Genomic DNA, 25,224 nt, shown 5'->3' on the forward strand with positions numbered 1-25,224 from the left:
TGGAGTCTTGGAATTTCAATAACGCAAAACCTGCTTTTAACAGTAGCGCTCCTTACCTGAGGTCCCTCTGTCCAGCGATGTCCAAGATTCTCCTTCCTGATTGGCTGAGAAACATTGGCTCCCGCTGCTGTCAAAGTCAGCTAGCTAATCAGGAGAGGGGGTCGGGGCTCTGTGTCTGAATGGACACAGGGAGCTCTCACTCAGCTTGGGAGCCCCATAGCAAGCTGCTTGCTGTGGGGGCACTGAACAGGAGCAAGGGGCCAGGATCACCGAAGAGGGACCTGAGAAGAGGAGGATCTGGCTGCTCTGTTCAAATCCACTGCAACAGAGCAGGTAAGTATATAACATGTTTTATTTTTATTGGTGGGGGAAAGGACTTCACAGTCACTAAGTCAAATCTGAACACGATTTGTGTTCAAAGTTCCCACTTCTGGCATCTCCAAATAGCATACAGCTCATTACCATGAGGTCTGGCTTTTTATTGGGTGTCCTCTTAGAATAGATAGGAGAGGATGAGTGGTGTGAGTCACTTTAGGAGAATGATTGTGTTTCACTGATGACTCGGTATGACAAATCATTTCTTCCAAGTTATAGGGACTGTTCTACAGGAAGAGTGTTTGCACACGCAGCAATCCACTAATTGGATATAGTAACATGTTTCTGCCAAGGTTGACTGTATCCAGATTAAAGTTACTCTGTAATACAAACTTTCCGGGAGTGGCAATGTTGACTAATTGTCTGCAATTGTTGGCGCTCCAGGTGCCATGTTCCATCCATTATATTTACATTTCATTATTTTCCACTACTGATTACTCCTCAATATCGCCATGAATTGAACGTATTGTTTTAGTCTACATCTTAATCTGTGTAATGTATTAATAACATTCATTTAATATCACATTGATCATCTAGATGTCCATCATGGACTGTGTTTTTAATCCCCCCTCTTAAAATTCACAGACCTGCCACAGGTTTTGTTGAATAACAAATTCCTAGACCTTTTCACTATTATTATGTGACATAGAAAATTGTAACTACCCCCTATTCTCCAGGGTGTCTTGTTTTAGAAAATGTTTTTTTTTTTTTTTTTTTTTTTATGCCATCTTCAGGGCTAAAATTATTATTTTTTGGCTGCGATTTTCATTGATATGTGTGCAGAAACCTGCACAGATGTCTCTGAAATCGGGACTGACCTCCTGCGAGTTCAGCTGAACTTGCACGGCTTCATTCCCACAGCCCAGTGTGAACCTGGGCTTTAAAAAGATTACTTTTATTTTATCTTTTTTAAGCTTGCATGTTATGCTTACCTGCTCTGTGTAATAGCTTTGCACAGAGCAGCCCAGGTCCTCCTCTTCTTTTTTGGGTCCCCCGCTGGCCAGTGGCAGCTGGTGCTCAATTTTTTTTTGGGGGGGGGCAAATGGAAAAAAAACAATTGCAGCCTCACTGTGCCATGTCATCAAACGCAGCCACTGTGCCAATTGATGCCACTGTGCCCATTGTCGCCGCTGTGCCCTGTAAAATGCCCCCCCGGCCGGCACTTACCTCTTTCTGGGGTCGGCCATCCTCCTTCCACGTCCCTCGATGTCTTCTCCCGCCCTGGATGACGCTTCAGCCAATCAGGTTACCGGTAACCAGAACCGGTGAACCTGATTGGCTGAGACGCCTGTCCGTCTTATCCAAGGAACGCACCCCCGGTACGTCACTTAGATAAGTATCTGGAAGCCGAATACAGCCTGAGGCAATGCATGAATCTATGTATTGTAATCAGTGGCGGTAAGAGCCAGAGGGGGCAGCGCTCCAGCTCCCCTTTATGGATGCACTGCCTTTGGCAGTCCTGACTTCTTCACCCTGCCGAGTGCCCCCAGTAGAAGCCTCTTGCTATGGGGGCACTCAAGCAGGCTTGTTCCTTAGCTGCAATCTGTACACTCACTCACACACACACTCTGTGTGGCTCAGCCCCACTCTACTCTCCCATCATTGGCTTAGTGGCGCCTGCTGCTGTGTGAACCAATGAGGGGAGAGGGACCCAGGAGAGCCGCTGCTCTCATACACCTTGCTAAATGGAAATGGGGCTTGGGGTAAGTATGGGGGGGGGCTGCACCCAGAAGACGGAATGCATAACGGTAAAAAAAAACTTGAGCCTTTAGAACAGTAGTTCTCAACCTGGGGGTCGGGACCCCCTCAGGGGTCAAATGATGATTTGCAAGGGGTCACCAAATCCTGGGCTGTTCCTGGCTTTCCCAGCATTTTTGCGGCCACCCAGCAGGGCTGTCCCTGTGGCCGCCCACTCAGCCTCTTCACAGCCCACCATTCAGTTCACGGCATGGCTGGGGGGTGTAGGCTAGAGGTCAGCTGACTGGTGAGGAATGTGAAGTGGGAGGGGCTGGAGGAGACCCTATCTCCTGATTTCCACATAGGTGTCACTGCTACGAGACACCATAAAGTCGGAGACACAGTGAGTAACACTACCTGTGATTATAGTTGCCATTAAAAGTCCCCACTACAGTTCTCAGATCAGCAGATGACCTAAGTTGGCTGATCAGAACTCCCCCCCCCCCCCCCCCCCCCCCCAGCATTTCCACTGATCCCTAATCCCCACCAACAGTGCCACTCATCCCATTCCCCCCACCAAGGAGTAAGTGAAGGAATAAAAGAGAATACATGGAAGGGAGAGGAAAAAGGGGGAGAAATAATAAGAGACGGATGAGGGATAAAAAAAGAAATTGGGTTAGTGAGAGATAAAGGGGAAAGGAAGGAGAACAAAGAGAGAGAGTGGTACATCCTAGAATGTACCACGAGGGGGTTCAATACTGTACGAGTGGAAGGGACTCGGGGAGCGCAAATTACTTGTCTTGCCTTGGGTGCTGACAACCCATACTACAAAAATAATTTTACTGTTAGGGGTCCCCACACCTTGGGAAATTTTATCAAGGGGTCACGGCACTAGTAAAGTTGAGAACCACTGCTTTAGAACCACTTTAAGCCACCATGTCTGATTCATCCATGAAGATGTGCGTCACGAGCTTGCCTGCATATAGGGTATTGCTAGAATAAAAGCTATTCCAGCTGTTGAATTTGGAGGAACCAAATATTGCTTTTGTAGTGAGTTCTAGATGGTCACATGTGTACTTTAAATTGTAGGTAAACACAGTATGTAGTGTAATTCTGCAGATATGTGCTCCATACAGTGTCCCTTTTGTGTAGATGACAATGTGTCTGTCTTGTGTTGCAGAATCGCTACCATGGGAGAATACAATGAGAAGAAAGAGACTTGTGGAACAATATGTCTGAAGTACCTTCTCATCACCTTCAACTTCTTTTTCTGGGCAAGTCATTGAGACCTTTTTAACTAGAATCGCCTAATTAGATATTGCATATTTAGACTGTAGACTGACTGCACAGTGGGATTATGATACCACTACATCCACATGTGTATTGCTCAGGGGCCGTTGTTGGTTCTGCACTAAAATACGGATGCACAATGGTGATTTAAAGTTGTGTAAATGATCATCTTGTAAAACAATCCATTCAGTTAAAATAGAAATGAAAGGCAAAACATTTGTGTGTACATATAAAAAACAAATAATGACCTCTTATAAACACCCCCTTTTTTTTTTTTTTTTTTATATGTGGTCACATTTCCTCTGTTCTCAGCTGCATGAGAGCTGGGGGAAGGGAAACGGCAGCACACTGGTCTTGGTGAAAGGCTGTGCAGGGGGGGGGGGGGGTGTCGGGAAACATCTGATCATTGGACTAGAGCAGACTGCGTTCCCAGCACAGCTAAAGAACTGCCTACGACTGGCTCTCCTCACGTAGCATGGTTAGTTTTTATTAGGAAAGTGGAAGGACTGGCAGGAACACAATTGATTTCACACACAAAGGAATCGATACATAGAGAACAGGGTACTTTTTCATACAAGTACTTGGGTTTACATACTCATTAAGCACTTAAGCCCCGGACCATTATGCAGCTAAAGGACAAGGCCCCTTTTTGCGATTCGGCACTGCGTCGCTTTAACTGACAATTGCGTGGTTCTGCGACGTGACTCCCAAACAAAATTGAGTTGTTTTTTTTTCACAAACAGAGCTTTCTTTTAGTGGCATTTGATCACCTCTGCGGTTTTTATTTTTTGCTCTATTAACATAAATAGAGTAACAATTTAAAAAAACTTTTTCCTATAATAAATATCCCTCAAAACTTATATAAAAAAATGTTTTCCTCAGTTTATGCCGATACGTATTCTCCTACATATTTTTGTTTAAAAAAAATCACACAAAGCATTTACTGATTGGTTTGCGCAAAAGTTACAGCGTCTACAAAATAGGGGATAGTTTTATGGTAATTTTTATAAAAAAAAAAAATGTATTATCGTGACTGCGACATTATGGCGGACACTTTTGACACTATTTTTGGACCATTGTCTTTTTACAGAAAACCGTGCTATAAAAATGCACTGATTCCTGTGAGAATGACACTGGCAGTGAAGGGGTTAACCTTCAGCAGGGATATGCAATTAGCGGACCTCCAGCTGTTGCAGAACTACAAGTCCCATGAGGCATTGCAAGATTCTGACAGCCACAAGCATGACACCCAGAGGCAGAGGCATGATGGGACTTGTAGTTTTACAACAGCCGGAGGTCCGCTAATTGCATATGCCTGCTTTAGAGGGTGCTAAAGGTGTTAAGTGTTTCTTACTGTAGGGGGCGTGGCTGGGCGTGTGACGTCACTGATTGTCGTTCCCTATGACAGGGAACAGACGATCAGTGATGACAGGCTCACTAGGAAGCACGGGGAGAGGTTTGTTTACACTTGACTCTCCCCGTTCTTCAGCTCTGTGACCCGATCGCGAGACACCGGCGGCGATTGGGTCACGGAGCACAGGACCAGCGGCGCGCTCGCAACCCACAGCTGGGCTTTTTAAAGGGGACGTACCTGTATGTCCATATGCCCAGCCGTGCCATTCTGCCAATGTATTTAGTCGTGCGGCGGTCCTTAAGGGGTTAATGTAAAAGCAAAGGGTCAAGGTTTTGTTTTTATATATATATATATATATATATATATATATATATATATATATATATATATATATATATATATATATATATATATATATATATATATATATACATACATACATACATACATACATACATACATACATACATACATACATACATACATACATACATACATACATACATACATACATACATACATACATACATACATACATACATACATACACTCGTCTGAGAGAACTGCTGAGGTCATTGCTGTCTGTGTTCTGCAAGACCCAGGGCCTGGTTAAAACTTATGACTCATTTAAGTGAATGGGGCCACCCTGTAACTGCATGCAATGCACACAGTTATGTGCAGAGTGGTACAGGCTTTTGTGGGTTAAACTAGGTTGTCAGAAGGCGATGTATTGACCCTCAGTTGCCTGGTAACTGTCCTCTAAAAGTGATCAACTGCCTTTACATGTAAATATAAACAAGCCCTAAATAAAACCTTTCCATTCCTTGTCTTTGTCGGGGGTCCCTAAAAGAGCTCCATTGGGTTCCAGGTTCAGATTGTACATTGGTCTTCCCCACCCCCTCCAAGAATCCTGCCTCTTGCCATTTAACTGTCAAATGCCAACATGTCTGTGGGCTTTATAGGCTCCGATGTGTAACCATTGGGCCTCGTTCATACAGGGTAATGACGTGTTCACGGTACAGGGCTGTCTTTTCCCGACATGGGGATGCACCCCTGTTCCGGAGTCCCATTGTTGTCTATTGGGGAATGTGGTTGCATGAACACAGCCGCTCATCAGACTGCATATTGTATAAGACACATCGGCTGGGTCTGTGCAGCTGTATGTCCGAATAGACGACAATGGGACAACGAAACACCTCTGCATCCCCATGACAAGAAAAGATGGCACTGGACATGCATGTCATTGCCCCATGTAACAGGGTGGCCCCAATTAAACATTTCTTGTTGCAGGTGGCTTTTAATACAAAGACACTAATGTGTAACTGAGTACTTAAACCCAGCTAAGTACATATGGGGGTTAAAACCAGACCAAACTAACAAAAACACAATTTTTTATTGGTGAGTCCTGATGTGCGGGAATGGGGCAGATACAGGTACGGCAGTCCTATACTTGGCTCATTCCACCCCCAGCTCTGTAAGACCATAGGTATAATATCCAGAGCCCAGATTCTTCTCTTGTTCATGTTTTCCTTTGTTCTGCTTCTGTTTACAGCTGGCAGGACTGGCTGTAATGGCTGTAGGGATTTGGACTCTGGTCCAGAAAAGTGACTACATCAGCCTGCTACCCTCAAGCACCTATGCTGCCACAGCGTACATCCTGGTCGTTGCAGGCGCCATTGTAATGGTTACTGGTATCCTTGGCTGCTGTGCAACGTTTAAGGAGAGGAAGAGCCTGCTGAAAGTTGTAAGTGTTTTATTTTTATTAACAATTTTAAAAGTCCCAGACAACGTTTTGGATGGGGTAGGAGAAGGGTCAGAACCTATATTTAATGGTTATGTGTGGACCTGCCAGGGAAATACCTAGTTGCTGTAAAACCTTGGTTTAAGAGTAACTTTGTTTGGGAGCGTTTTTCAAGACAAGCTAATTTTTATTTTATTTTTTATTATTATATAAATTGTGATTTGATATACAAGAGTAATGTCATGTCACAACTAAGTAAGTTGACTCACATAGTTGATGATTAAAAGAGGCACATCTAAGTATGCAGGCATCTGGGGTAAAGCTGTCCACATAGACCATCCCCCGCACCGCCATCGACATCTTCCACTCTGCGCTTCAAGCTTCGCTTTCATATTTCTGCACTGCATGATAGTCTTTCCGGTCATTATTGCAGACTGACTTATATCGGTGAGAGCCGACGGTGAGGACGGTCTATGTGGATCGCTTTACCCCGGATGCCTGCATACTTAGATGCAGCTCTCATGGCAGTTTTCCCAACGGGAAAACCGGTCATGTGGCATTGGCTGTGTCTACAGAATGACGTATCTATGTTCACCAAGGACCATCAGGGGGAGTATTGTAGACACAACTGTGGCATTGATTGAACATTGAGTTTCCATGCACGGGAAGAAGGCAGTATTTACCAAGTATTTAAGAGTGTTTGTTTGTAATCCGAGCATGGGTAAATGGAAAGCATTTCAGCTGCATGAAAGATCCACCTCAATTCAGAGAGCAATTTCCAACCATTGAAGTTATAGTCATAGCTTCTATAGAATGGAAGAGGACATTAGAGACGGTGGGCAAAGTTGGTATACTTGACGCTTGCCTGTGACAGATCCAGCACTTGCATTCACCTTCACACCACCAGAAGCAGAGCAAAGGTATGGGGGGAGCAGAGGACCTTGGATTTCAATTGGGACAGATAGCATCCGTGTAAGGAACTCTTCTCATTGAAGGAAAGTTCTCTTGCACATATACAATGTTGTGTGTGTGTGTGTGTGTGTAAAATTATATATAATATATATATATATATATATATATATATATATATATATATATATATATATATATATATAATTTCAAGGTATTACACTGGGGCACTCCTGTATTCATGGAACTACATAATTGTCACATAATTGGATTACAATGTGTGTTACTATGACAATGATGTAGACAGCTGGTGTTTACTTAGGTGTACATCTAGGGGAGTGTGTTTGTATTAGTTTCTTTTGGGCAGGTCCCTGTAATGCTGGTGTAATGTCAGGAATGTGAGTTGGGATTTCTCCTCCCTAAGGAGAACCTTTTATTTCTGGGAAAGTTTCCACGTTCCAGCTAACCACAGTGCCACCTTCTGGTGACGTCCAAAATTGTGGTTTTACATTCCATAAACTGCTCAGAGGTCTTTGTGTATTGCAGAAAGAACAGGTTCTACTGGTTATCTTAACCAAGTATTAATACATTACATAGTTTCCATTCATCAACAGTGGGTGGGGTTGGCCATGTCCAGTGCATAAGGAATAACACAGGAGCTTGAAATAACGCACTCAAAATCGCATCACATAGAGGATCCCTAGGAATTTTAATTTGAAACCCTCCATTGAGCGGACAGTTGTTGCCCAATAACATATTTATGTTGAACAGTTCCATGGCATATGCAGGCAGATGTCATGGTCCCTCGTACACCTAGTATAAAAGGGATAAAAGGGATATTCTTTTATACTATTTTGTACTATACTATTTTGCAAAGTTTAATAGGAATTTGTTAAGGGTTGTATACAGAATTAGATTTTTGCTCATATGTAACTTTCATTTTTTGATTTGATTTAATCATTCTTTTTCTTCTGCCCTCAGTATTTCATCCTGCTGATGTGTATATTTATCCTGGAGATTTTGGCAGGAATCCTGGCCTATATATACTACCAACAGGTAAGTGAATGGCTTTTTGGCTGCAGATACAAAAACATTTCAGGTTCCTACTGAATACTGATGGATCGTTGCATGGCCCACTAGTATTATAGGGCCCACTAGTTTTGTGTAGATCTGGATGCTTACAACACCCAAAGTCAGTGTTTCTCCATCTCTTTTTCAGTCCAGGCATCCTTTAAAATGATCAGTCAAGGCACCCCATTCTAAAATGTAAAAAAAAAGCAGCATCATCCACACATGTGGGCTACCGAACATCAGAGGTGAACTGGTCTGGCACCCTTTCCCTCTTCCCCCCCCCCCCCCCCCTCCAGTGTTTACAGAGGGGTAGGCAGATGAGGGGGCAAACAATGCTGTGCAGGCACATGTCCTCTTTATATAGCAATGATATCTTTGGATGTTAGGATGCCAGTCGCTGACCTGCACAGTGCCAGAAGGCAGACCAGGCTTGATCCACTCGCTGGCTTGAGTTTTTGGGCAATTTATAGGCCTTTTGCCACAGCACCCCTTGAGAGCACAGAAGGCACCCCAGGGTGCCATAGGGCCCTAGTAATTATTTGTACATAGTCCAGCTTATAAAAAGGATGAATAAACATACACCCAGAAAGCAACGTAAAAATATCTAAAGCTAGGAACAAATATATATTCTAGCTTGGCAGACCTTGTAACTTCCCGCTGAACTGATATCTCAAACAGTTATCAGCTTTCACAGCTGTCTTTTGTAAACTACAGGCCCCCCCAATGTAACGGAGAGTCGGAGGTGTTTGTATTCCTAAACGGGAGAATAGTCTAGGGCCACGACATCGGTCCTCCCTAGATGCAGGGCACGGAGTGAGTGTTGTCACCCTAGGACAGGGAGAAAACGAATGCAGTCACTACATCCAAAGACTGGTAACCTATGATGCATTAAATCATTGCATTTCTATTGGTACAGGTTTCCATTCACACTTAAGACATGATTTCATTTGCTTGCTTTACATATTTTTTTTTTTTCTTTAAAATTTACATTTACATGCAGTCTTGATTTACCGGCTTGCTGATGCAATGTTCTCTCCGCAGAGATCCCACACTACACCCTGCTGGGTCACAGCCGAAACACTGATTTTGGCAAACTTTGTTACCTACTTATTTGAGATCTCTAGCACTGACTCAGCATGGAGCAATGCAGTGCCATAAAATAAATGGCAGTGTATCACCAAACACATGTAATATTAGTGCATTGCTTTACACTACAGCAATGACATGGTGTAAACAGGCCCTCAGTAAAGGCACTGTGTCAAAGAAATATTTAAGATTTTCATTTCCATAAACTAGAAAGTACAATGCCTTTTTTTAAAGGTTCTTTTTTTTTTTTTTTAACCCATAGAGCCCTACAGTGAAACCATGCACATTTTCTGTATCGGGTTATTCTGTATGCTTTAGCAGTCATTGCAATCTTCCTTCATTTTATTGGAGATTTCATTCCTGGCTCCAGACATCCCTAGGGCAACAAGCGTCTAATTTTAGGTTTATTTGATTAGGTAAGAGGGCACATGTGATTGCATGTTCATGCACGGTAAATGAGTAATTATATAGAGCTCCCCTGACTGCAGACTGCACTCCACCCATACCTGCCAAGAATTAGGAGGTGGTTGTTCTGATGTTATAAATGCTTATTCAGACTGACTCTTCAAAGTCCAATTGGTCTTTCAGTTTCAATCGGGTAAATGCATTCCAGGTGCATAAAAACAAACAATGTGCAAAGTTATTTTGTTTTGTTGAAAAGCAGCCCCAACCTAAGTAGAAAAGCCTGTTCCTCACCAGCATGGTCTCTGCAGAGGTCAGACACAACCACTGCCGAGTCACAGCTAGAGCTGTCTAATCGGCAGGGACGATTAACTTTTCTGATTGGAGAGTTCTAGCTCTGACAGTGCATAGGGTGTGTTGAATGACTTTACAGAACAGGGTCCTACTCTACAAGATGCTGGCAGAACACAGGCTTGGCTGTTTTCTAAACCATACATTTAGGACAATGCAGACCTTTTTTGTTTTAATGCACCTGGAATGTATTGATCTGATTTCAACTGTAAGTTTAAAATTGCTTGAACTATAAGTCCCATGCAAGTGTAATCCAGAGAAATCATGAAGCACTAGTGGTGGGGTGAAGTTATTTTTAATTATATTTACTTCCAAATTTAAAAAGAAAGAAGGCACTCGTGCCAAATTGTTTAATGTGTTTTTGACTACCCTTATAGGCTAAACCTGGAATCCCCATTACCTAATAAAACAAACAGTATTATTTATATGTTAAGTGTAGCTGGTGGAGAGCCCTGGAAGTCTCAAAACGAGGGCGCTCCAATATGCAAATACCGCCCTTGACACAGAGTTGACCTGTGACCCATGACCTGCTGCAATTTTCTACTGGTCCCCCCCCCCCCCAAACAATCGGTAGTCTCATTCACATACAGCAAAGTATAAGAGGCAAGATGTACAGGTATTTGCATATTAAAGCAGGGTTCTGGGGATCCCAAGGTGCCTGAGCAGTTGGAAAAAGATGTACAGATGTCTATATGTGCCTGCTATAAATGGTTTACTGTTTTTGTTATTTGACAATTACAACTGGTTTACTTTCCTCATATGTATGCAGAGCAGTGTAACTGTGGTGTTTTGTACAACTGAACAGCAATATCTTAACCACCTCCAATACCGGGCACTTTCACCCCCTTCCTGCCCAAGCCATTTTTCAGCTTTCATCGCTGTCACACTTTGAATGACAACTGCGTGGTCATGCAACACTGTACCCAAATTACATTTTTATATTCCCTCCCCCTCACAAATGGAGATTTCTTTTGGTGGTATTTAATCACCTCTGCGTTTTTTATTTCTTGCGCTATAAACAAAAGAGTGACAAGTTTGGAATAAACATTTTGCTATAATAAATAGCCAAATATTTTATTTAAAAAATAAATAAAAGTGTCCTCAGATTAGGCCGATTTATATATTCTTCATATTTTTGGTTAAAAAAAAAGCGCAATAAGCGTATATTGATTAGTTTGCACAAAAGTTATAGCGTCTACAAAATGGGAGATAGATTTATGGCATTTTTATTATTTTACTAGTAATGGCGGCGATCTGCGTTTTTTTTTTTTTTTTTGACTGGGATATTGGGGCGGACATATAGACACTTTTTGGGACCATTCACATTTATGCAGCAATCCGTGCTATAAAAATAGATTACTGTATAAATGTGACTGGCAGGGAAGGGGGTTAACAGGGTGCAATCAAGGGGCTAAATGTGTTCCCTAGGGAGCGATTCTAACTGTAGGGGGAGGGGACTCGCAAGGGGAGGAGACCGATCTGTGTTCCTCTGTACAAGGAACACTCCATCGGTCTCCTCTGACAGGACGTGGATCTGTGTTTACACACACAGATCCATGGTCCTGCTCTGTTACTGGGCAATTGCGGGTGCCCGGGGGACTTGCTCTGTTACTGGGCAATTGCGGGTGCCCGGGGGAAATCGCGGCCTCCGGGCATGCGCATTGGGTCACCAGTGAAGGCCAGGACATCATATGCCGCCCGCCCAGAACAAGAGCCGCACCGCCCAGCCGTCATTTGGCAGGCGGCAAGTGGTTAAAGAGGAACTGCAGTCTGCTTGCATAATTTAAAATAAAAACATCTTTGCAATTCTGAAGCTTCTCTCCAACCAATTTGCATATTTTCTTATATATATATATATATATATATATATATATACTGTGATTCTGTACTTGCCGAATATGCTGCAGAAATACCCCTTCACTGTATCTAATCCTATAACTGACTGACTGGGTAAGCCGCACTGCTGATAGAACCTCCCTCTTCTCCTTTCCGTGATCTTTGTGTGTCACGGAGCTGAATTGTCCAGGCTGTAGTAACAATGTCCCGCCTCCTGTGATAGACTGCACACTGGTCCAATGGCAGGACATTGAATCAGTGTGACGTGTCACAGGAGGCGGGACATTGTTACTGCGGCTCGGGCAATTCAAACCTTGCTCCGTGACACACGGAGGTTGCCTCTGATGCGGGCACTGGTGAGGCTGCATGTGATGGGCACTGGTGAGGCTGCATGTGATGGGCACTGGTGAGGTTGCTGGGCACAGGTAGGCTGCATTTGATAGGCATGCGTGAGGCTGCATTGATCTCCTGTATCATGTCTCTGACCATTTCCTATATCATGTTTACTAGAGGTGCACCGAATGGAAACTTTGCTAATACTATTAGCAGTGTGTTTAAGTAAGAGACTGCAGACATGATACAGGAGATGGTTAGAAACTGCAGACTGCATTTTTTTTTTTACCTTTCTTGCACTAAAGATGCCAATAATGGCAAACCATTCTTATTAAAATTTATATGAATTAAGTTGAAATATAATACAATTTTATATATAACAATATAAATACATTTTTTGTCGTTTTCTACGCCATTGTTTACAGTACTTGATTTACCATTACTTGGTTTATTTCACTTCTTTCTATGTTCATTAAGGTTATTTACCTGACTATGCATATGTGATACATGTTCGTTTGGTGTCCTTCCGATCCTAACGTAGACTTGTACACTCAATACAGATATTATTCCTGACCTTTGTTTAGTCGAAATGTTTTACAAATGCCTGTAACTCAATAAAACGGATTCAACATAAATATATTTTTTAAAACTATAATTTTCAGTTTTCGTCCTAGTGCATCCTTCATTTTCGGTATCGGCACCAAAATTTCCATGCAATGCACCCCTAATGTTGTCATAAGCCTAGGCTTTTTACCAAATAGGAAGTGGGCTGTATAAGGTATTTACTGGCAGAAAGAAAATGTTTTACCATCCCAAGTTAAAACAAAAAAAGCAGAAGATTTTAAAAGATTAAAAGTTGAAAAAATTCTGAAGTTCCGCTTTAATTACCTTTTCATTTTCCAATTGGCAAAGAACAGGCAGTGAAATTGGCAAAATGGTCATTCTTAATTTGTTTTTCATATTTTAGTCTGTGGAAAAAAAGTAAAGCTTTTAAAAACTATATTTGGAGCCCAGGGCTGCAGATTTTCATAAAATACAGTTAAAGACCTTATCCTGACTTCTCTAGATTACTGCATAAGTCTCTAAAATGTTATCTGATTTTCAGCAGTCATAATAAAAGTCAATGTCTTCTAAAAAAATAAATACACCTTTTGTATTGCTGTATCATAATTAAACGAATAGTTAAAACAATCAATTCATTCATAGAAAGCATATGCTATACTGTATGATCGCAACAATAGAAGTTGGTTAGTTAGTTGAGGTCAAATCTGCTTCTCTTCTGCTTTTTCTTCCCTCTTGCTTCACATCAGAATTTGGTTAATGTGCAATGTGGCATGAGCCAGTTATTTTGGGGACCTCCTTAAAGCTCATTAAGCTGAAGGGTTTCTAAAGGAGTTCTAAAAACTTCAGTCTTGGTTCATTACCTTGGAATTTAATAACGTTGCTACTATCCTTATGAGGGGGGAGTTCTACAGTGATAATATAAGGCATGTCATACAGCCCTCAGACAAAAAAGCAAAGAACCCTTTTAGGGGGGAAAAAAAAAAATCTTATATTTGCTGTGACAGAGCTCCAAATTTCAAGTCCTGAGTTACTATCCAGGCCTTGGGAGTTGCTTGGCACCAGTTGACCCACCCAACTCCTACCAAGCCCCACCCATAATTCCGCCCCTAAACACGCCCTTGTAAATTATCATATTTTATCCTTCTTTTATTTCACTGTCAGATCAATAAAATATGATTGCTGGTATTGTTCCCTCCTTTTTCTCTTATTTTTATATATATATATATATATATATATTATATATATATATTATATATATATATATATATATATATAATAGTATATTATTCAGTGTAATAATTACAAATTATACAGAGGGGTGGACAGGGCAGCCAGAACCCCCCCCCCCCCAGCCTGACCACCAATATTCCCACAGTCCTTCAGACCGCCCCCTCCACACCTGTACACACACACAGCCCCCCCCCCCCCCTAATACATACATACATACACTGCCCCTCCCCTCACATGGAGGTCTTCCTACTCCTAGCTTGTTTCCACAAAGCTGACACATATCCCTGAAACTCCGAGGAGCTGCAGCCATCATCCAGAATACAGTACAAGCCGAGCAGCATTTACATGAGTGCACAGAGCAGCAGCTGCCGACTCTTCTGTTGTGAATAAATGCATAGAGATAAAAAATCTGATCCATGTATAATCACCTTAACGCTACAACAGAGTGGCTAAAACGGAAGTAATTCCACTTTTTTGACAGGCAAAGTTAATCCCAATTTCAGACCCTTTCAAATGCTTTTAAATGATTTGGAGAAGGCAACTCAAGAAATCACAAGATATACACAACCCGAGGCTGTTTTGTATGCATGATTGTGCAAGAACAGCTTCATATGTATGCCCAGATCTGATCTGCATCCACATAAATCATTGAGGTTGTGTTATTGTCAATGAAGGTGGTTCTAGGCTCCATATTACTAAATAGAATTCACAAATGTGTAATCTTATTTGTACTATTAATTTGAGATAGCACTAGACCATCCTGTTTGGTATTTATAAGCAATATTGTTTGAATCAAGCTTTTCCAGATATGATGGAGAACTGAGCTACAGACACCTCCACTCCTGGAGCAAGGCAAATGCAATCAGACGAGGCTTTCTAACAGTTGCTTTTCCTCTTAGAGGTCTCAGCCGAGAGCTTCTGCTGGTACTTTAGAGACTTTTGTACGAGGATGCTTTTAGACGTCATGTGAGAAAAGGGCTGTATAATGCAAAAAAATATATATATAAACAACCCTTAAAACTGCCCCCCTAGCAGCCAATAGGAATCCTGCCATCACTTTTAAAAAAACAGGCTAAACTAAAAGTGATGTCCTTATTTTCCTTCATTTTTATTTTTATGAGTCCCAGTATGTTTCTATTTAGTTGCAAGAAGCAGCTCTGTCGGACCCGAAGTCGCATCTTACTGAAGACCAGCTTTGAGTAAGGTGGTAGTTACTTCATCACCTGCCCAATTCTTTTACGGAGTTCCTTTCTCCCTTCCCACCCAACCTTGCATGCTGTGTGTGTATGTATGTGTTTATATACTTGTGCTTAACTCTTGCTGTGTCCCTGTCTTTCCTTCATGCTGCAGTGTTCTCCATTCTGCTCACAGGTAACAAATCTTCCTCCCTGATTGGCTGCATCCCACACCCTGTTTCTAAAAGAACCCCCCAAATATTGCTTGTCTTTCTAAAGCTCTAGCAATAAAGGTGGCAAATGGTGGCCACGATATCTCCAAATTTATTTTGACTTGCCTTTAGCCTGTACCTGTTTTGAGGCTTTTGTAGTATGTAGATTCAAGATTTAGATATGTATTGTTGTACCAAAATCCTATTTGTTTAACAGGTAAGCAATGATCTTGACAAAAAAAAATAGTTGTATAAAAAATTTGGCCCTGTCTTTGGACATTACCAGTGAACTCTTGGGTCAAGTCCAGACGTATCTAAACTGCTGTGCCTTTGAAGAGTGATATGTGTTTGGATTGCCATTCAGAGGTTTTCAAACAGTAAATTGTAATCGGGACCTTTTGTGGTGCATCCAAGCTGCTTGAATGGGTTGCATTCGGGAGCGGTCCCGCCTGCCAAGTGTAAAACGCAGCACAACTGTGCGTTGTGTTTTTATTTTATTTTTTTACTACTACTCCCCGGCCCAACCCCTCCATTTCCAAACCGCAAGTTTTTAAACAAGCTCTTTAAGTGAAAACAGAAGTGATGAGGAATTCTAGCTGTTGTAACGAGAGGATGTTAAAAGCTGAAGGTTTTTAGATGAGACTGAGCAAAGTCTGTTTGTCTCGGCAGATCAATGATGAACTGAAGCAAAGCCTAAAGGAAACCATGACTCAGAAGTACAAGCAGCCAGGAGAGGAAAAAGTGACTAATGCTGTAGACAGACTACAGCAAGAGGTAAGGGCAAATTTCTTCTCTTTATGGTGCTTTTACTGTTGACTTGGGTATGTAAAAGATTATAATTATTTGCAGTATTTGGGTTCTGAACGGGAAACCCCTTGTATGTATGTCTCATGTAACCTTGGCTTTCTTCTCATATAGTTTAAGTGCTGTGGAAGTAATAATTCCCAGGACTGGAAGGAGAGTGTTTGGATTAAGTCTCCTGAGGCTGAGAGGCGCTTGGTTCCAGACAGCTGCTGCAAGACGGTCACTCCTAATTGTGGAGTACGAGACCATCCTTCAAATATCTACAGAGTGGAGGTAAGACATGGCTCTAACAGTTTTTAAAGATGTTTATTAACGTTTTCAATACACAAAGCATGTACAGAGGTGGCTGATGTGCCCTCCACCCTTCCAGGGCATACAGTAACTGTGAGAGACTCTGTACAAAATGCCTTATAAAGTGTAATGACAGTAACTGTTGGTGCTGCACCAACAATCATGATGGTAATAATTCCAGGGGCGGAGTACCCCCATCCCAAACAACACCAGAGGGGCGATGTACAAACAACGGAAGGGGACGAGAGATGAAAAAAGGGGGGTTCAGCCAGGGCAATGTGTTCCTGTGTTGGTTTGCACTAATGGTAGGACATGTGAGGGTTTATTAAGGAGACAGGCTAAGAATAGGACCCAGCTGCTCAAGGCATCAGTAAAGCTCATGTAATCTGGCTGTCTGTTGTTCCACTCTCATAATGAGGTTCAGTATAGCAATCCATTCCCCTACACCAGGGGTGAACATGGACCTCCAGTCTCTAGAAACCAGTATTTTACCGGCAGAGAGGAAAAACCTTACCAGGCCAGCCTTTGCCACTTGAAGGGCTACCTCCAGTGACTCCAGGAAGTTACCTGCAACACAGGATTAGAGGCCAAAGATTGCCTGCCAGAAGGGGTGACTTTGGCTGCATTGCCACCATATGAGAAGCATGGTGTCCTCTGAACTAAGTATTGAGGGAATAATTTTGTGCAATGTGGAGAAGCAGTGGGTAAGACATGACCTAAAATTTGTCATTTGTGCAATATATACATTTCCTACTGAAGAGCCCTTCTCAATAATTGGTAAATTAACGATAACCAATTCAATATGAAAGGCAAAGAAAATACCTTTTGCAATAGTGGCATAAATAATAACTAAAGTCCATTAATATAAGAATGTTGCACATTTTCATTACCCATCCATAATATTATTGAACAATCTCAAGAATTTGTCTGAGGCTTCAGCACAAACCCCTATGACTTAACCCACTGTACAAAACGAGAATGGTATGGCAGTAAAATGGGGCCTGGGTGCATAGCCAACAATACAATATTCCATAGGAGATGAAAAGATGATTGTAGTTTAGAAGGCATGCGATGTGTGCTAAAGGACGAATGTCTTAACAGAAAAGGGGGGTGGGGGGGGAATTATTATTGAAGCAATGTCACACAGAAATCCATGGTTGTATAGCCAGCGTTGGGTGAGGTGAAACCTACAATGGCCTAATTGACAAGGGAAGAAGTATTCCCTCCTATTGTGGGGGAGGATGCCAGCAAAAGAGAGATGGCAAGAGCAATGGATTGATAATCAAGAGAGGAAAATAGTCGGCCAAGGCCTAAATAGGGCAAAGGAACAAAATGGAGACATGGAGAAAGAGGGAAGGGAGTTTGAAATTCGGAGGCAAAGGGAGTAGTGTAGGGGAAGGTGGTGGTGGTGGTGCCGCCTCAGAGACTCACACCGACGCCAAAGAGATCAGCTAGAGTTGCAGAAGTGGGTTTCTGAGATGATTGGAAGTGGTCAAGCCAGTGTTGCCAAATGCGTAAAAATTTGTTGTGCTTCTCCAGAAGAATTGCTGTTAATTTTTTGTTGAGTGTACCTTCTCGAAGCTAAGAGCAGGTGTTTTCCACACCCTTGCAATTGTTTTGTCGCCATAAAAATGCAGGTAATGAGTGTGCATTCCTGTTGAGTAACATTCGCGATTTATGTAAGCGTGCTTCCCCAAGGGTCCCTCCGCATGTTGGCATGGAGGACCGTCTTGAGCAACATGCACACCCTTATCCAAAGTCTCTGTACCTTGGGACACTTCCACCTTATGTGTGTTCATATCCAATCCTGGCAGCCCCGAAATCGGTTTGACGGATATGTAGGTAGACATTTTGCTATTCAGGCCGATGTGAAATGCCAATCACCACACATTTACTAAAAATCTTACTTTGCACATTAATATGAAAAGGCAGGTGTTTTTGCAAGGCATTTTAAAAATCTGGAAGTTTAGGAACTGTAAAATATGGTGCATTTGGCACCCATGTATGCCATTAAACCTAAATTCCAGGTATGGGGAAACAATTATGTGTACGTTAAAAAGGACAGGTAATCCAAAGCGATCAGAACCTTGTATATACCATGTGCCATTTATATTGTTTTGCTATACTGTCCCCCCCCCCAACTACTCCTAATATTCAACATTCACCATAATTTGAATGTGGTGAATGCTGGTGTATTTATAATACAATGTTAAAAAATATATATTTTTTTTCCTTCTCTAGGGTGGCTGCATCACCAAACTGGAATCCTTCATGAGATCTCACCTGCTTATTATTGGTGCAGTGGGTTTAGGGATTGCCTCTGTACAGGTACGTTTTAAAAATTACTTACTTGCTAAATTGTAGGTGTCAATTCTACCTACATTTCCCTTACTGTCTTGGTAGACAGACTTTCAGTCAAGCTCAGATGTTCACACAGTTTCCAGATCGGTGAAATTGCTGAAGTGGAGCCAAACTAAACGGATGTCGCTCATCCTTTTCTTGTGTCTCCCCCCCCCCTCCCTTCTTCGGACTAGGAGGTAATCAGACGTAAACGGATGCACTTCTGTTTACATCCGCCTGCCTATAGACCGACATTGAGCTTTCGTTCAGATGTGCAGGAAAAATTGACAGGCGGATCTGATCAGACCTTCCGTGTGAAAGGCCCTTACAGTTGATCTGCTCCCTGAATGTTATGCTTCTACTGGTGCTTATGCTGATAGCTGGCACTGAGGATTGTAATACTGTTTCTGTAAGTGTCGCCCCAGGAGAAACCTAGTATAACAAATTTGAGTAAAGTGCCACTACATAAGTGTAGGAGGGAGAAACCTAGACCTATTGTGTGAGAGTACCTGTATTCAGATAAAGCTCACTGTCGCTCACTGTCACTCACTGAGAGCAGTTAGGCTCTCCTTATTACAGAGGAGATATGCAATGTCTCTTCTGCAATAAAATACACCTACCTGCATGCATGTAATCTGAGCTGAGCTGTGCATGCTCAGCTTAGGTTGTCAGCCCGATTTCCCTGTGTGCCAAGATGCCTGGCACATGTGCAGGAGTGACCTCATTCTGGCCAGTGAAGATGGCTAAAAACTGGCACATAGAAGAAGGTGCTGGCACCAGTGAGGAATGGTTCTGCTTTAAGGCATTTCATGGGGAAAAAAATGGGGTACAACCATATCGGGACAGTTTTTATTCAAAACCACCTGAAAAAATATCCATTGTTTAAGACAAGGTTGCTGTGGATAACTTTATTGTTTCCTTCACATTGCTACTTTTGTAACTATATATCTTTTTTTTTTTTTTTTTTTTTTTTTTAGCTATTTGGAATGATTTTCACCTGCTGTCTGTACAAGAGTTTAAAGTCCGAGCCGTACTAAGATGGTATTGAACTCGCCCATTGCACTTCCTCTACTTACAAAACATCTGCTGCCTTAATAAGTTCCTTGGAAACCTAGAATGAGTTCAAGACACTTTATGGACGTGACACAATCTGCTTTCAACATCTAAATATATAGGAGCTTCTCCGTGTCATCACAATAGCATGACATTCTTTTCCTACTTTGATTTCATCTGTTTTTGTGCCAGGCGATGAAGTACATCCACTGCGCTCCAGGATATTTACGTGTTACCAGCTTCTTGGTCTCGACTACATTTTGTGTATGAAGAACAGCCAACTGGCACCCTAATAATTCCTCCAAGTCCTGCAATTAGAACTTGTGCTTTTACCGTGTTCGGACTGTTCTGACACCGCTTACATTTTATTCCTATAAACGGCCTTTGCTTTTTAAACCAAATGGCTCTGCGATGGAGAACCAGTGTTTGTGGATTTTGGTATTATTCGGACATGCATATGCGGTTATGAAACATGCAGTACTAATGATATATAACATTATTTTCTTTGGTGCCATTATAGTAAGTTTTTAAAAAATGTCATTTCATGGTGATTTAATGACTTGCTATGGAAAATGTGTTCCTTTTTTATATTGAAGGGAGAAATGTATCAAGCAACCAAATGACATGTCATTCCTGACGGTTTGATTATTTGCCACAGTATCCTTGTGCCTTTTTTTTTTTAATATGAATTGAAAACCTACAATGGAAAACAACCAGATAATTGTGTGATCTGGTTGCTCGTCACCTTAATGTGTATGTCAAGGGAAAAACCAATTCAGAACATCTTTGGAATACATGCACATTCCATCCCTTTTTAAACACTTGCAAGTACAGAATAATAACTGATGGTGTGCTGTCACTTTCCTCCTTGACATGACAACACAGCTCTATATTCCCAACCATGTGGTGTCAGACCGGCCTACTTTTCTGATGAATTACAAAGAACACCCCCCCCCATCTCCATAACCCATCCTTTTGAACAGGCAGAGAGTTATCGACTCACAAGGTTTTAAGCAAAATCAACACTTATTAAACGGATAAAACAAAACCCTTTTCAGTGGTATGTTTAGTAGACCAAAGGGAAATAAACAGCAGTAGTTCATTGCTACGGTTAACATACTCTGTAATCATCTGTATTTTTTTTCATGAAGGGAACTAGTGTTGTGTGTTTTTTGCAACATTAAGGCTTCTGTGCATACAAAATGTGCTGTATGAATGTCAATTATTTGCACAGGTGCAGCGAATCTTCACCGTAATTTGCTTCTTTTTATTTTCTAGGTTTCTCAATGCCATTTTGTGGCAATACATGGTATTTATTCTGAAATACCTCCATTTAGAAAATATACCACTTAATTTCCACTAGATATATGATGATCCTAGGAAATGTATTACGCAAAGTACAGTGAAGATATGTTGCGCACAGCTAATTTTGTATCCGCAGATTCCTTATTGTCTAGCAGTACCCAATGGGCATTATCGCAGTGTTTCTTTTTGTTTTTCTTTTTATAATATTATTTTGTAACTTTTTAATCAGTCTTTATGTTTTATTTCGAAACTGTATTTTATTTTAGCAGTAAAGATGACTGGCAAATGTTTTCAAACTGAATACATATGATATAATCAGTCGTTTCAGGCTTGGGGTGGAACACAAGGGGTCTGCATCTGCAGCGTCATGGGCATTACTAATTAGAAAGTCTGGTCTTTGCAGCAAAATGTCATTCCCCTCAATGGTTTTAAACTAAAATATTTGCAGTTCTTATAAGTCTCACAAATCTCGGATATTAAATTACTGCACACATTAATACCCTTTTTTGCATAATTCAATTTATAGCTTTGAATGCGCTACATAGCATTTAAACATTGCAAGCATGGATTTTTCTAAGCGCAGTTGCTAATCTTGCTCAGTGATGGTGCAGGGGTCCTGAGCACCATTATTGGTTCCTAGTGAACTGACATGCTTATTCTTCTATAATTATTGGTTAAACATCAAAAGATGCAGCTGGTCTTCGCTACTCCATAAATTAATGTTTCTGGGAAAAATGATTTGGAGATGCTGAAATTACAAAAAAAGTCCAAATGTCACTTTAAAAAAAGCTGTTTTGTGGCAAGAGGAACTGATATCTTTGCCAGGTAATTAAGTCCATTTGCCCATATGCACTGTACACTTTCATCTGACATTGCTTTTGGCAAGAGGAGGACAAAGTCTCTAGCGCTGCTGTGTTAACAGAGTATCATTAGGACAGGCCTGTCGTTATTATATACATATATATCATTTTTTTTTTTTTTACATGCTTGCTCTCGGTGTAAATCTAATGATATTTAACCATCTGCAAAGCGGTTGCAGTGACATCTTTACTCCGGTGGGTTTATTTAATGAGACAAAAAAGCAATGTGACGCACTCGCAGTGAAAACGGCCTTTTATTGTTAGGGCCGGCGGCACTGTGAGCGGCTTTGTTAATGTTTTGAATTCATCATTTTATCTATTTTTCTCTGGTTTCCACTTCCGAAAGAAAGATATTTAAATATTGTGGGCCCTAGGCTAGGACATATTTCAAGGACTGTCCTGGCAAATCTGCTTTGCCTCAGAGGTTCCTGCCAGTCATCAATCTTGTGGTCATCATTTTTATTGTTGGCAAAATGATGCTCAGGGTGTCTCGTGTCCTGTTAAAGATAAAATATTAAGTCATGTTTGACAGTGACCCCTCTCCCTGCTACTTCATTTTACATGGCTTTATTTATATATTCAGTGTGGCATACAGGACTTTGCGAGTTTTTAGAAGTATGCCCTACAGGTAGGTGATAGGAAATATTTAATGAACGGTATGTATTGCTTATAGTAGAGAGCTGTGGCGTATTGATTGTGTCTAATACAGCGCTTGTTTAAGGGGACATGTACCTGTTGCTGGATTGAATTTATTGCTTTGCCTTTTGGAAATGCCTATTGCCTGACTATCACTCTGGCCTGGAATGGGTATGCACTAAAGGAGTTATGAGTTCAGCCTTGCAGCATGCTTGTTCTTGGTCATTGAAGCCAGTGACAGCCAAGCAACTTGCATTTTTAAAAGGTCACCACTGGCAACACGCTCATGTTTTTTCGATTACATGTTTCCTTTAAAAGTACTATAACAGGCACCATCCAATAACTACCTTATGTCATTTCATTGCAAACACTATAGAAGATAAACCTGAATGGTTCTAGTATGTAGTGCATACAAACGTATCGCACCAGTCACATTTGATGTTCTGTAGCATTACTGATTTCCAGTCACTTGCATACTGTATTTTACTGACTTTTAAAGTGACACCATGTACTGTTTGTGTATATTATAAATGAGCTTCATGTGTTTTATTATAAATGAGCTTCTTGTATGAAAGTGTCTAAGAACTACTATATCTGTGTTACCCTTCATAGCCAGTCCGAATCTCACTCTCATGTTTATAGTGTAGCTTAGAAAGGGAGTTTATGGTCGTCAGAGGCACAAACCCCATGGGGTTGATTTACTAAAACTGGAGAGTGCAAAATCTGGTGCAGCTGTGCATGGTTGGCAACTGGCTTCTAACTTCAGCTTGTTTAAGTTTTGACAAATAAACCTGGAAGCGGATTGGTTTCTATGCAGAGCTGCACCAGATTTTGCACACTCCTGGTTTTAGTGAATCGACCCCAATGTGTGTAACCTAAAAGGTGCTTTATAAGAGCAACATATTAAGTACGTTTTTTGTTTTGGGTTTTATTTTTATTTTTGTGTTGCATACTTTAAAACTACTGAAATACATGGAACAAAAACTACTGAACCCAGCAGGTTTGTTTATATCTCAACAGTAACTGTCAATGTTTTATTTGGACTGTGTTTTCATAATGTGTTATGTATTTTATACATTTCTTGTTTTTATCTAATATTTGAATGCTTACCGCTAATCCCTGTTTTTATTGCTTGGTGTTTTGCAGCTTACACATAGGTATACATATAGTCTTTGTAGCTTTCTGATTATATAAAGACCTCCACATGTAGAGAGAGATCGGGGCATAATGTCGCTGGCTCCTGTTCAGTCATATTGTCTCAATGTCAAACTTTTCAGTAGCTTGTTTGGTCTAGGGCAGGGGTCTCCAAACGTTCTGAAGAAAGGGACAGTTTATTGTCCTCCGGACTTTAGAGGGGCCGGATTGTGGCCAGCAGGAGTGGAAATATTCCTGGCATCAGTAAGAGTAAACATCACCGCATTTGCTATTATAGGGAGTTATAGTGCTCCATCCTTGGTATCATAGGGAGAAATGGTGCCCCATTATTGGTGTCAGTGGGAGAAATTGTGCTCCATTGTTGGTATAAGGTGGCAGAATTGTGTCATCATTTGGAGGAATAGTGCCTCGAGGGCAAACAAGCAAAGGACCACATCCTGCCCCCGGGCCACAGTTTGGAGGCCACTGGTCTAAGGGCTCAAGATCAGTCATGTGTTCAAATGGTATGAAGAATACTCCCTCACCTGAACAAGGGTTAAAACCTGTCAAGCTTGGGCAATGAAAACTATAAACATGCAAGGTCAAAATGTACCTTTTTAGTTTTGACATGTTTTACTATCAGAGCCTGAAATATAGGTAGCTTAAAGAAAGAGTTTAGCCAAAGTTTGTTTGGCTGAGCTTCTCCTATGGATCACATGAGTGCAATTTTGTTGGTCACTCCTGTGACCCGTCTTCAGGAGAGAGTGTACTGAAGTCCGCTCTCCTCTGACATCACCAATGTCACTCCAGGCACAGCATCATCCCGAAAATGGGAGTCTGGATCTGACACCCATCTCAGCCTCTCTCAGCAAGCCGCTGAGAGGCTGAGACTGCCGCTCCCCGCCCCTCTACGAATAAGCGATCCAGTGAGCGAGAAGGAGGAACAGACAGCTGCTGCTGCTCAGGGAGCTGTGAGAACTAAGCCATCGGCAGTGTTCGATTGCTCATTTCTCAGTGTAGAAGCGCCAGGGGACAGATACAGCATCAGACCCATGTTGCATCCACCTAGGTAAATATGATGGAGGGAAAACATCCAAACCCTTACTTCTCTTTTAGGTCATATGCAAATCTGACTCTTCCTGAAATAAGCTTGCCTCTGCCCTATGGCCATGTTAGTTCTTTAGACCAAATTTTA

General features: G+C 41.6%; 1 protein-coding gene across 1 annotated transcript in view; it reads left to right on the forward strand.

Annotated features, from left to right (window-relative positions):
* Positions 1 to 23,464, forward strand: part of CD151 (CD151 molecule (Raph blood group)) — a 62,881-nt gene extending 39,417 nt beyond the window's left edge. Inside the window, exons 2-8 of the mRNA XM_040328522.1 lie at positions 3,233 to 3,326; positions 6,249 to 6,440; positions 8,328 to 8,402; positions 16,276 to 16,380; positions 16,525 to 16,683; positions 18,943 to 19,029; positions 20,019 to 23,464. Coding sequence (XP_040184456.1) covers positions 3,243 to 3,326; positions 6,249 to 6,440; positions 8,328 to 8,402; positions 16,276 to 16,380; positions 16,525 to 16,683; positions 18,943 to 19,029; positions 20,019 to 20,078 — 762 coding nt within the window. The 5' untranslated portion in view covers positions 3,233 to 3,242 and the 3' untranslated portion in view covers positions 20,079 to 23,464. The remainder of the gene's footprint in view (positions 1 to 3,232; positions 3,327 to 6,248; positions 6,441 to 8,327; positions 8,403 to 16,275; positions 16,381 to 16,524; positions 16,684 to 18,942; positions 19,030 to 20,018) is intronic.
* Positions 23,465 to 25,224: the final 1,760 nt, after the last annotated feature.

The sequence above is a fragment of the Rana temporaria genome, chromosome 11, assembly GCF_905171775.1.
Source record: "Rana temporaria chromosome 11, aRanTem1.1, whole genome shotgun sequence".
NCBI classification, from domain to species: Eukaryota; Metazoa; Chordata; class Amphibia; order Anura; family Ranidae; genus Rana; species Rana temporaria.